Source organism: Crocodylus siamensis, chromosome 3 (assembly GCF_052110815.1).
Source record: "Crocodylus siamensis isolate JL-2025a chromosome 3, ASM5211081v1, whole genome shotgun sequence".
NCBI lineage: Eukaryota > Metazoa > Chordata > Crocodylia > Crocodylidae > Crocodylus > Crocodylus siamensis.
In genome coordinates, this window is record NC_143397.1 from 43,831,270 (window position 1) to 43,844,621 (window position 13,352).

A 13,352-nucleotide genomic window follows, 5' to 3' on the forward strand; every position below is an offset into this window, starting at 1 on the left:
CATCAGAGGTAGTTCAAGCACCCACATTGAATGCCTCCAAGAGAAATGTGGATGCTTATCTTGCTGGGATCCTACGATCCCAGATGACTTCCTGCCCCTCAGGCAGCGGGCTGGACTCAATGATCTTCTGAGGTCCCTTCCAGCCCTAATGTCTATGAAAGTCTATGACGTCTAGTACATCAAGACTAACTATAGCAACCCAGGTTGGAATCACATTAAAAAAAAAAAATCAAGTTAGACAAGACTTACTGTTCATAAACCCATGCTGACTGGCATTAATTACCCTGCTTTAATTCTTGTATCAGCTTGTATCAGCTTTAATTCTTGTATCAGCTATTTCATTATTCCATCTTGGATCAATGTCATGTTGATTGCCTAAACCTACCTGAACTGTCCTGTTGACCCTTTTTAAAATACTGACACACCTTGGCCGCCTTGTCTTTTATAAATTTCCCCAGTGTTCTAAGACTTATTGAAAATAAGCATTAAGGGCCAGAAACACGTCAGCTAAACTTTGTTGTTTTGTTTTTAAACTCCTGGATGCAAATTACCTACACCCAACAGCAGGAGCAGTTGCTTGACCTCTTCAGTTACTATCAGAAAGTAAAGGCTCTCTTCTCCCACCCAAAGAACAGAAATATGTATTGAACACTTCTGAATTTTACAGACATTCTACTATAGTCTAAACTAAATTAATATAGAATAGGATTCTTCTATTTCTTGATATACTTGAAACTTTTTTAAAAAATAGTCTTCCTCTGATATTAAACAGGAATACAGAATAGAGAAAGAGGGTTATTAAATTTCTGTTGGCCAGTGGTGCACCTGCTACTGCACTATTGTGTACCATACTGGTGTCTATGCCTCAATAAAGATGTTGAAAAAAATAGGAGAGATTCACAGAAGATCCATGAAAAAAAAAGATTTGAAAAACACCTGACAGTGAAAGATTCAAGGACAGCTATTCATTTAAACCAAAGAGAAGGTTAAGGGACAACTTGAGCACAGTCTCTAAGCTGAACAGACAGAGCTAGACTGAAGAGTTAACTATTACCAAGGTAAAAGCAAAAACAAAAAACTGGAAGAGGAACATACACAATTTCAGATTAGATGTGGTACACATCTCTAACACAAAGGGCAATTAATTACTAGAACAAATTACCAATGGTTGTATGGATTCACCCAAACCCAAACAGCCAATTCACCCACTGTACGGATTCAGAAAATACTTGGTCTTCATATTTTAAGTGATATGCTTTAGTTCAAGCACAGCTACTTGACTTAAAGCAGAATTAATACAGGAAAGCTTTATGGCCTATGTAGCTTGCATTTATGTGGAAGAATCAATATGATAACACCAGTTCTTACTGGACTTATTTATGAAATCTAAGAATGCTATCAGGACAAGCATTATTAAGTATTAGGATATTATGCCCCAGGAAATCGGTGGGGATTAAGCTAGCAGAGAATCTCAAAGAAAGAAAAAGTTAAATGCAGCAAGTAGAACATTTAAATGTACACCTGTAACAAAAAAGCTAAACTTGCATATGTAGCTGTAAACCAATGTCAGACTCCACTTCCCCAATTAAGTAACTTTGACTGTAAAAGTCACTGAAACAGCATTTGCTATTTTATCATTTTTAAAGATGTCAGTATATTCCATTAATGCAAGAGAACTCTCTTTCTACATTACTCTAATTTTAATATTTTAACATGATGTAAAGTAAAATTGCTAAGTTTCAATCTGAAGTTTTAGAAAGACTGGATTTCAGATTTGATTGGCTTTTTTGCCCTCCTTTAATGTTTTTTCAAAGCTCTCATGTCTAATCCTCTCCCTGCCTCCCCCACAACATGCACACACTTTCTTTCCCTGGCTTCCACTGAATCATGTTAGCAATGAGCGTTCAATGCCCATCTAAGAGTCAGCAGCCACATCCTTCCTTCCATACCATCCACTTACTACAAAGTTGCGCTGAGAACCTGTAGAATTCTCAACATAAGAGCCCCTCTATATGTGCAGGTAAAGGCATGGTGGGAACTAATGTGCAATCTACACAATTGCAACTCCTGTCATAGCACATGTGCATGGTGTGATTAGATCCCACCGCACCTTACTGCCAGTGCAGGGAGAGCCCAGGAGCAAGCTCCTGCAGCTGGGAACCCCCTCAGTTGTGGGATTTCCAGCCCTGGCTTGGCATGGTGTATCCCTGCAGCCAGGAGCCCTGTGAGCTGATAGGGCTCCCAGCTGCAGGGGATACCTTCCTATATATGCAAATTAATGTTTAAGAGCAACGAGCTAGAAAGTTAGACCTCAAAAATGTGTACTAACTTTATAGCTGGTTGGAGCTTCTTATGGCACTCTAGGTAGTTTGCATGTGTAAGGTAATTATGCAATTAACCAGTTAAGTATGTGATAAATGCAACATGTAGAGGGGGTCCTAGAATGCAGGCAGGCATACTCCTTTAATTGGTTCTGATCATGTGAGGGATATAATAGATTAGCAGGAGACAGCTTGAGCAAGTATGTGTGGTTAGAGGCAAAGGGAGCTGGCAGGCTGCTGTAACTTGAATAAGCAGGTAGGAAGTGAAAGAGAAGGCGCTAGTGAGCCATTACTTTGATTATAATGAATTGTTTGCTTATTTGTGTACTAAACTAAGTATATTTAAACACTGGGTACATCTATGTTTCTCTTACTGTGTTATTTTTTCTGATGCTAAATTCAGAGCATCCAGATGCATTTGAGCCAGGCGCAAGCCAGGGAATGTCAAAAAAGCACCAATAAGTGAACATATAACAGCCAGGAACAATTTGAAGGTTAGTTTAGACACAGGACCCCTAAAAGAAAAGAAAAGAAACAATCATTGTGTAGAATATTTACAGAAGCTGTGCTCAACTCTCCACATCTCATCCATTAACCAAAACAAATGCCCCCAAAAAAACAACCCCCCACCAAAAGCTCTCCCCACAAAACAAACAGCATTCAGGTGTTCAAGAGCAGTTTTTCTTCAACTTGCAAGAATACTAGCACTAAGCCTAGAATTACTAGCAATACTACAGATTCATCAACTCCAAATGAAAACTAGAAAATCCCCCTGATTATGCACATTTAAAAAAAAGTCAGAAAACATTTGTGCACTGAAAAGCAGGAACAGTTTTCTAGGAAACATTAAGTTTACAACTTAAATAACTTGAGACAGTTAAACATTTTAAAAAGAATCCTGAATGTTCAGGACATGCAGAGAAGTCCAAGAATATAAATACCTAACAGAAAAGTTCAGCAAGCTTATCGATAGAGGGAAAGATACTGTAAAGTCTCTCTGACAAAGAAAGGTACAATACATTACCTCTATTTTATTTTATATTATTTTACTTGTATTCAACTTTTATGCACTAGGTAGCACTCAAAATATCTAACTGTTGTTGATCTATTTATACATAATCAATGTAAAATATGACAAGTCTAATTAGCATGTCTTGCTAAGATGAGTACTTGTATTTTGTATTACTGAATGATGCAATGTAAAATGGACATTTTAAGTAAACAAAAAAAAATCAAGCCTTTGAACTTTTATACTTTTAACTTCAGAATTATGCAAACAGCAAAGCATTCAATACAATTTACTACTAATGTAGGACAACAAAGAAGTCACGTGGGAGTTTCAATAGACACATTCATGATCCATTTCACTGCAACTTCCATATGATGCTATGACCATGCAAACATTACCTGTAAGCTGCCAAAGCACTGCAGTGAAATTCAAAAGTAAATGAGGACACAGCCACTAACTAGAAAATTAAGCATTTGCAAAGGAAGCTGAGAATAATTTAAGAATGTACTGAAGGATAAAAAATGCAGAGTTCAGTAGAAGTTAATTTAAGGAGATTTACTCAGAACCCAGAATCCTAAACAGACTTAGAGGTACAAAAAAAAGAGTTCCCTTCAGACATCTCCTCTCCTCATCACAAAGAATATGTATTTGTTTTTAAGAATTTCTGCATGCCCACACCTTGTAATCATGTAAAAGAGCACATGCATGAATGTATACTAAGGCACAGACTGCAATAAAACATTCATTTTTGAGAACAATTTATAAATAGCGATCCTATAAACTAGAGAATCACGTGTGGAATAAGCCTTCCTTAGTTATCCTATATACAATATGTTTACCTTAGTGCAAATTATATCTGCATAACAAGATAACAGCCTGAAGATGTACGAGTGAAAACTGACTTAAATTCCAGCTGCGCCACAGGCTCCACCTGACAAAACACTTCACCCTCTTTACCTCTGTTCCCTTACCTGCACAGTAAGGACAATATTTATGCCCAGAGGGATATTATTCTTTAAGCAACATTTTTAAAGCATTATAAAAATAAATCTTTTGTGTAAAAACTATAAAGAAAGAAAAAGATGCCTGTAATTTTGAAATGTAACAGACAGCAAACTGTATGGGCAGTTGTTCTCAATATTAGTAAAAGGAAAACATTAAGACATTCCAGACAATCTACAAGCACAGCTGAAGTATTCTAATTAATCTAGCCCTTTCATAGTAATAATCACAATACAGGATCTAAGTGCAGAAGAATTAAAAGCTCACTACCAAAAATAAGCAGATCGATAATTGTTATTATTGAATATAATGCAGACTGATTTTTTTTTTTGTTTTTTTGGTTTTTTTTAAGAAACTTACTGGGATTCCAAACCTTGCTTTTCAAGAAACTGCATAGCACTTTCTGAAAAATTTGAAAACCCTGCAGAGAGAGACATTTTTATTATATATTTTACCATGGTACAAACATGCAATATCTCTTTTGAAATAAAATGTTAGAAAACAGAACATCTTTTAAACACATTTTCTTACATCTAGCTAGCTCTTTCATGTGCTAATTAGTATGCCACAATGCAATACAACTCTGCTATTAACAGAAGCAGGCTTTGAAAACATCTGTTTGATATTTGTACATTTCATGAATGTGAATAAAATTTACATTAATCTTTAAGAACATAAGTAATTTTCAAACAGAGGAGTTTCACTTAACTGTGTAAGGCAAAATGGGTTAAAATAAAATGTTACACAAATATAATTAACTAAACAACCAACCACACAGAAAATGACACCATTTACAGAAAAACAAAGGAATTATACAAGATGCACCTTAGAATCTGAAATCTAAAGCAGGACTTATTAATACAGCTTGTTTTAATACAGTACAGATACTCTGAGAGACATTCGAGGAGATTAACATTAACTTTTAAGGTCATGTAATCAAGAGAATTCATGTAAAGTTGTTACCTGTCTCAAGTCCAAACTCCAGGTAATTTTCTGTTACAATGAGGATTGCCATAGCTTTAACAAAGAAAAAGAAGCCAAAGGTGACACAGACTGATCTTTCACCTCCATCCTCCACTTTGAAATAGTGAGTAGTCAATGAGAACAGTACCTTGCTACGTGAGGAAAGAAGTCAAGGAAAATAAAATTTTACTCATGTTGGCAATTACATTTTAAAAATAGACTGTGATCATCTGCACTGTAACATTCTTCTAGACACAAAACCTGCAAATAATGTGATACTTATTACATTAATTTCAGAGACAATTATGCTTTAGAATATCATGAAAGTTCAATATGCAACTGCTACTTAGGGACATGATGGGACATTGGAAAAATGTCATTCTAGAAAATGGTTTTGTTGTGTCCTTTTTATAGGCATTAATAGCTATTAAACCAACAATATTCAGTATCTACTTCTATAATTTAACACAATGCTGCTCTAAAGCGGGTATAAACAAGCCAGAATTCTAGGAAAATTGAAAGTGTAAGATATAACATAGGTTTAAGAAACTAAATACAGAATATTTATTAAATGATCTCTTTCAAGATTCAAGACATTTGAATCTGATTTTCAAAACAGCCACATGTAATCTATTCAGATTTTCAAAATAGCCTATAAATTAAAAGCAAAGGAACGTAGTACTTTTACATTGAGGTGGGGGGGAGGGTGAGGAGGAGAATCAGGATGCCAGCTTTGTTTTCCTTCCTGGAAAGGTCTTGCATGGACTTTTAATTAAAAAGCAGCTTAAATTTAGAACAAATCATTGGGAGTTCAAGTAGAAAATTCCTGGCTCAGGTTTCCCTTTCTTGGCACTTTCTGCTGCTTTCAATAATTTAATTTTGCTCATTACATAAAAAATGGAAATGCCATAAAAATAATGTTCCTTATACACCTGCCTACAGAAGAAAACCAAGGTAAGTAAGAGAAATTTATCAAAAAAATCCTTGACAAGATCCTTAACCAAAGGTTCCTAAAAAAGTTTAACTGTCCTGAGATCTGAGGGAAGGCCCTTTTATGGACTGAAATCTGGTTAAAGGACAACAAAACGAAGGGTAGGACAAAGTGATTGGTTTTCAGACTGAAAGAAGTTATACACTGGGGAGGGCTCAGGGCAAAGGAAGTAGAAAGCATAATGGCAACATTTGCAGACAATACAAAATTATTCTGCTTTAGTCCAAACTGAAGGCAAAATGTTTCAGGAAGATGCCATAAAACTGAATGGGCAGGAAAAAAAAATTAACAGTCAATACAAAGTAATGCACATGGGGAAAATAATCCTAACTAGACACATAACACAACTGGCTCTGAATTAACTGTTACCACTCACAGAAGTATCTTGAAGTCATTGTGGAGAATGCTCTTTACAAAGGCCTAATATTAAGCAGCAGTGAAAAGTGACGTAAAATGTTCACTAGGAAAAGAATTGAAAAAAGAACTGAAAATATCATTTGCCACTATATTAATCATGGCGAGTCCGCACCTTGACTACTGTGTGAAGTTCTGGTCACCCTCTCTCCCAAAAAGCAATAGAACAGAACTAGCAAAATAGAGAAGGGCAAAAATGATCATGGGCATGGAATGGCTTCTGTCAGACTAAAAAGGATCGGACTCTTTAGCTTAGAAGGTGGACAACTGAAGGGAATATGATAAAACTCCATAAAATTGAGAATGCTGTGAAAAATAAATAGGGAACAATTTCTGTTAGGTCTCAAAATGCAAGCAGCTGACAAAACCCAAAGAAATCATCAGGCAACAATTTTAGAAAAAACAAAAGGAAATGTTTTACTGAATATATAATTAACATGTGACACTCACTGGCTATTGCAGAAGTCAAGTTTAACCAGAATCAAAACAGGATTAGACAAATATATATAAAGGTTTCCCTTGCTTTATGTGGGTTCAGTGGCAGTGCTAGAAGGGTGTTGGGGGATGAGAGCTACAGTAGGACTACCATACATCTGGGTTTTCCCAGACACATCCTCTTTTTGGCCCCTGCCCTTGCATCTGGACAGATTTTTAAAATGAGAGCAAATGTCTGGGTTTTTGCTCTTCCTCTGCTCTCCTGGGCTAGCTGCTTGGGGCTGGAAGCAGCGGGCAAGGTGACTGGCTGTTGGAGGGCACATGCTTCCCACACAGCCCCCAGCAAACTCCCAGGTAAAGACACACTGCATGTGGGCGTGCAACAAAGGAGCTGCTTGGGCAGAAGGGCTGGGGATGCAGGGGGATGTGGGTTGGGAGTCTGGGGGAGAAGCTGGCAGGGCTGGAGAGGCAGGGGCTTAGGAGTGAGTGTTGCAGGCAGAGCATGGGCACAATACTGCCCCCCCCCCAATCATATGCCCTTCCCTTCATGTAAATGTTGAGGTGGCTGTACCCTGCCTGTCCCCCCAATCCCTCAATAGACCCTGCTAACCCCCCTGTCCCTGACCCTCCCTGAAGCCTGCTTGCTCCCCCCATCCTGAATTATTTAGACCAGGTAGTCATTTTTAGTTTGATTTAACTTCCCCAAATGTCTGTACATACCCTATTTCTAATACTCTAAAGCATCTGCCAGTTTTCACTGTTGATGACAAACACCGAACTGGATGGACCTTTGGTCTGACTCAGTATATGCCAATTATGTTCATATGTTTTGGCAACTTAAAAGTGCTGTGCAACATGACAGTATAGTATTTGAGTAGCAAGAAACTATTTTGAGCATAAGATAGTGTTTTGTAGCTCTTGGCACTTATTACTATGCTGTTACCATGCATCTGTGAGTTTAGTATAGAGCTTATCAGCGAACTTACAGCAAATTCAGTAACAGCTAGACAAGAAAATCTTTTTCAAAAGGCAATAGGTATAGACTCCAGGTATTATACCTGAGAACAAAGTCCTTTCATACAAGTGTCACAAATAAGAACATCTTAGGTTTCCTGATCTTTTATCAAGCAGTTTTTAAAAGTTCCTTGAACATTCCTTTTTAATGCAGTTCAAAACATAATTAGGGCTGTAACCATACAGTAAATTAAGGCAGATTTTTTCTAGTATACTTTCAGCCCTACTACAGCCTTAGCTGCAGTCCATTATAATTGAATTTATTTTTCAAATGCAAGAGATAAAGTCCATGTTCAAATAAAATACTTGTGTCAATGTATCCAGATATTATCCTTTAGACAGAAAAAGGAAAAAGGAGAAATAAGTGTAAACCACAGCAGTTTTTCCATTGCAAAACCCCAAAATCATTACTTTAACAATGAAGGTGGGGGGAAGAATTAAGATGCAGGTTGCATGAAGAGCTCATTTTAGAGTACTCATTTCAGCAAAATGTTTTGAATCTGTACAAGATGGTGTACATGCTATGGGGTTAGCATACATACTTTAGTGTCAGGTTATGAACAATGAATGTGCTATTGTATTTCATTAACCAACATGTGCATCTCAATGCATACTTTACTATACTTTATCAACACATACATGACTAAGTGGCATATCAGCATGTGGTTTTTCAAAAGTAATCTTAAACTGTTTAATGAAAACTCCTACATCTCTTATAAATTCCTTCAATGGGCAGAAGTATTGGACACAAATAATTTAAATTCTTGATATGTCATATCCAAAACTTACATCCATTGGGGTATAATACTTAGCAGCCACAGTGCTATCAACAGTTTTTAAAATACTTGACACAGATGGTAAGTATGAATTTCTACTTGACAGATGGGAGAAAAGACATAGGCCATGTACAGGTGTTACATTTCTGCTTTCCCAGTAGAAACAATGAACCTACAAATGTTCATATAGCTCCTCCCAGAGCAAAAGTGGCAGTTCTGGGAAACAAATAAGTCATCTCCAACATAGTGGAGGTCACTTCCACTGCTGCTGGAAGAATGAATGCCTGTACATTTACTCTTGCACAAGAAACTGCAGCACTGTCCTCCAGCATCCCAGCATACATTGATCCTTCCTCCCCACAGCTCAAGGGAAACAACTAGCAACTCAAGCTGGACTCTACTACTCCAGCCGATCATGGAGCAAATCATTCCTCCTAGCAGCTAACACTGTGCTCCAGAGCTGCAGACGCATAGTGCCAACACAGCTGCATGCCCTGCACATCACTCTGAGCAGGTGTGGGAACCCAACTAGACCCTGGCACAGACCCAGCCCAGGCTCAGATCCCCAGTGAGAAAACACCCAGACCCCAGTTATGCACCCATACCTACAGCCAATCCAGTAACTTGATACAGAGAGACGTCAGGGACCTCCTTACCCCCTAGGACCACAAACAGAATCAGGAGAAGCTCCATAAGAGCCAGCAGAACAAAAAGGTATACCTATGGATCACCATGAAGATGAACATGCAGGGTCACAACTAGGAATGGAAGCAGTACCAGGACAAGACAAAATGGATAGGTACCTGCTACAAGCTCTATGACAGCAACTGGGGCCTCAGAGGAACCAGACACTACAGGCAGCTCAAAAATGAGGAGGAAGGGCACAGGGTGGGCAGGCCAGTCCTGTTTTGTTCTTCAAACAATGCAAGCGCATGTAGGACGGTGCTTGGGGCATGATCAGAAGGCAAAGTTGCTTCACCTGGTCTTCAGCAAACTAAGTCTGCACTGATTGTGGCTGCGACCATCTCCATGTCTTCAAGAGTGAGCTTATCATGCTGCACAATGAGGCAGCTTTCCAGCTTTATCCACATAATGAATAGGATTCCCGGCAGCACCATCATAGTGGGCCACTTTTCCACCATTTCATAGTGGGATTAGTCCTTGCAGGACTATATCCTAAAGAAACAATTCTCCCTCACCCAACCCGAGCTCTAACCTGGGATGCAGAGATTTTGGCTAGAAAAAAACATGCAGAGAAAGCAATATTCCTACAGTGAGGGAATGGGTTGGGTTCAAATCAAGAACCAGCAGTTCCTGTACCCACCCAGGACCCCAAATCCCAGCTGAACCATGTGCATGAGGGCCCAAACACCGAGAAGTTCAAGTTCATGTCTGGGTTTGTTAGGAGATGCCCATTTCCTCCCCTCAAGACAGTAGAGCATAGGGACTACTCAGAGCATAAGAGATGGGAACTGACTTTAGATGGGCAAGGTGAGGTTGTGCAACTGTCCCTGGACTGTGATAGCAGAAGGAATCTGTGACTTACCATTCTGAACTCCTGCTACTGCAACAATGGCCAGATGAATAAAAGGTGCAGCACAGAACTTTTATAGTTATGCCACTTTTTATTTGAAAATAATGGTACAATTAATAAAACCCCATCTGCTCCTTGCTCCTGTCCAGACAGAATACCTGCAGCAGGGATCTGAGTACACGCAGGACAGGATGAAAACTCAGGACACAGGTGACTGAGGACAGGAGGAGTGTGAGGGGTGGGGTAAAGGAGAAAGCTAGCTATGTCCTGTCCAAGGGGAAGGAGAGACCTACATGAGTGGAACTGTGACATGCAGGACCTATGGAGCCACCTTTCCTCGACACCCAAGTCCACTCCCATGACCTGTCCCCTGCACCAACTGTTCCAAGGTGCCCAAGGCCACAGGCCCCCAGTAGTGGTAGTGCACAAGGCCTAGTGAGGCAAACCACCACCAAGCTCCAAGATTTGACTGCAGTGTGTAACCCAGTAACCCAAATTCTTGCAGGAATGGAGCTGATATTCAGGATCACAGGCCCCATGGTCTTCCCCCTTCACATGCCTAAGATCCACAGGGAAGTAGGCCCCTACCTGCAGGGACCAGAGCCCTAAGAACAGTGACTGCTCTGGCCCTAGTGGAAAGAAAGCCCTCCAGCCTCTGGGGTCAGGTTGTAAAGCACTGCCCAAGCATGCTGGAAGGTCTAACAGGAACCCAAAAATCTAGGACATGTGGATGTAAACAGCAGGCACCCTTGGTACTCTACATATGCGGCTGTGGAGCTGCTCGTGCAGGACCTGGGTCCATTGGTTGGTGTTAGTGGGGTATGGATGCTAGTGGGGTAGCACTGCAGGCTGCTGGAGTGAAAATTGATAAGTTTCAAAAACATACTAGTCAAAAACAGATTGATTTTCAGAGATAAAAATGCAACTGTTTGCAATTAACATAGCAGATACAATTGTACAGCTGAAATACACATTTAGCGATGGTCATGACAGACCATTTGTCTTCAAGGCTATATCTTTTGTTGCTCCTCTTCAGTTACTGGAAACTGTGCAATGTGTATATGCTATCACCATGAAGAGTCATCAATCACCTAAACCAGTATCCTGAATCCTTTCAAATCCTTTAAATACTAGTGTGATGCAAGCCAAGTAGTACAACTAGTCTCCTCAATCCTTTCTTCAAGGTAAATACTGTCACTAACTGTTCCTACCTGGTGATTAAGTTTTGTTCATCTATTCTGCTAAGAGGTGAAGGTTAAGAGATCTCTGTGTACTGGAACTCTTCACCTGGGCTGTCATCTGTAAGATTACTGAGGTTCTAAGACACGATTAAGATTTTAAATCACACATAAAATTACAACATGCCACATGTTCAGCCAATTCATGATGCCATAAAAAGGCAAAATAGCCAGAAAGATGTTTCACATATAATGTAGAACAGAGTGGCGATGACCTTTTTGGCAGATGTGCCAAAAATTGGCCCCATACTAAATGCCAGATCAAGTCCCTTCTTCTGCCCAATCTGCTGCTCTGCTTTCTCCTTCCTGCCTTGTGTTCCCCACTTCATCTCCTGCACTGCTTCCTGACCTATCTGCTACTATGTTGCCTGTCCTCTCCCTGATCCGCCATGTGCCACACACAAAGGCTACCTATGCCACTTATTGCAGGTTGGCCATACTAATGTAGAATATTTAGGTGACCACTATTTATGGAACCTTCAATAGTAGGCGCAGATTGTGTCAGGGATCACTGAAGCAACAGTCATGCTCTTCCATGGGCAGGAAGTGATTAATAGTGATGTGGGAGCCACTCTCTGGTAATCCCCTCTGCACTATATTAATCTTGGATTAAGTTGGATGTAAACCTGCTTTGTACCACAAATCTGTGTAAATATGTATTTAATAAATACCTAATCAACCATCTAGATGCTCAATATATTTTTCATTATTTTCTTCTCATAAGTAAGTCAAAGCCACACTAACTAAATACCATGGGGATTTTTTTCTTTTTTACTTATTAATTTTCACCAAAACAGAATACAAAATGAAAAATCTGACAATGCATTCAAAACCAGAATTATAATTATGGTTTCAAAATTTGCTACTTTTGGGAATGACAAATTCCCACCACTTCAGTTTTATTTTTAGAGCACTAGTCTAACATAAAAAGCCACTGAGAGTCATGGCTATCATTAAAACCCCCCCAAAAAAATGGAGTTCAGATTTTTCTTCTACTTTAATTTTCAATAGATTCAGTATGCAAACTGGACTCTGATGAAAGGCTCTTGGTTAACCAATTTCCATAAAAGTACATACAGAAAAGTACTGATGCAAATATTTTTGTCCATTTTTTCCTTTCATAATCTGCAATGGCAGTTAATGCAGACCTTCTCTTCTAAATGCTAAATCATATTGTTTTCCAGTTAAATTAATGCAGAATTCCAAACCCCATGAGAAACCAAGATATGAAGTTTGTTTTTTCAAAATCCTTTACTTAGTTGGTTTGTTATTACTTTAACTCATTATTGCTATTCTTCCTAATGAACTCCCATGAGTAAATCTACAAGAGAAAAAAAAGCCTAAAGTTACATTTTTGGGTATTTATCAAAACAAATAAAGGTATTATTTCTGCAAAAACATTTATGTGAACACATCTTCTCATTGTCTTGGTAGCTACATTTTACCCATGGATCATTATACTATATTCTATATAGATGCTTAATACCACATTTCTCAAACTACCTAGGTGCCTTCCAGTACAGAATTAAACACGACTAGCATTTGGATTGTTGTTGGTGGTATCTTTTATTAGACCAACTGTATAGTTGGGAGTGACATACACTTGGTTTAAAAAGAAAATGAAAACATATCTCCCACAAAAGTCCTTGCTTGCT

The 13,352-nt window shown here is 38.8% G+C and overlaps 1 protein-coding gene across 2 annotated transcripts in view; it reads right to left on the reverse strand.

Moving 5' to 3' along the window:
• TMEM161B (transmembrane protein 161B) overlaps positions 1-13,352 on the reverse strand; it is a 69,276-nt gene that overhangs the window by 11,823 nt on the left and 44,101 nt on the right. For both annotated transcript variants that reach the window (XM_090038226.1, XM_090038225.1), the window contains 3 exons: positions 5,296-5,447; positions 4,693-4,753; positions 2,696-2,836 (listed from right to left, as the gene is read on the reverse strand). In XM_090038226.1, coding sequence (XP_089894352.1) covers positions 2,696-2,836; positions 4,693-4,753; positions 5,296-5,447 — 354 coding nt within the window. The remainder of the gene's footprint in view (positions 1-2,695; positions 2,837-4,692; positions 4,754-5,295; positions 5,448-13,352) is intronic.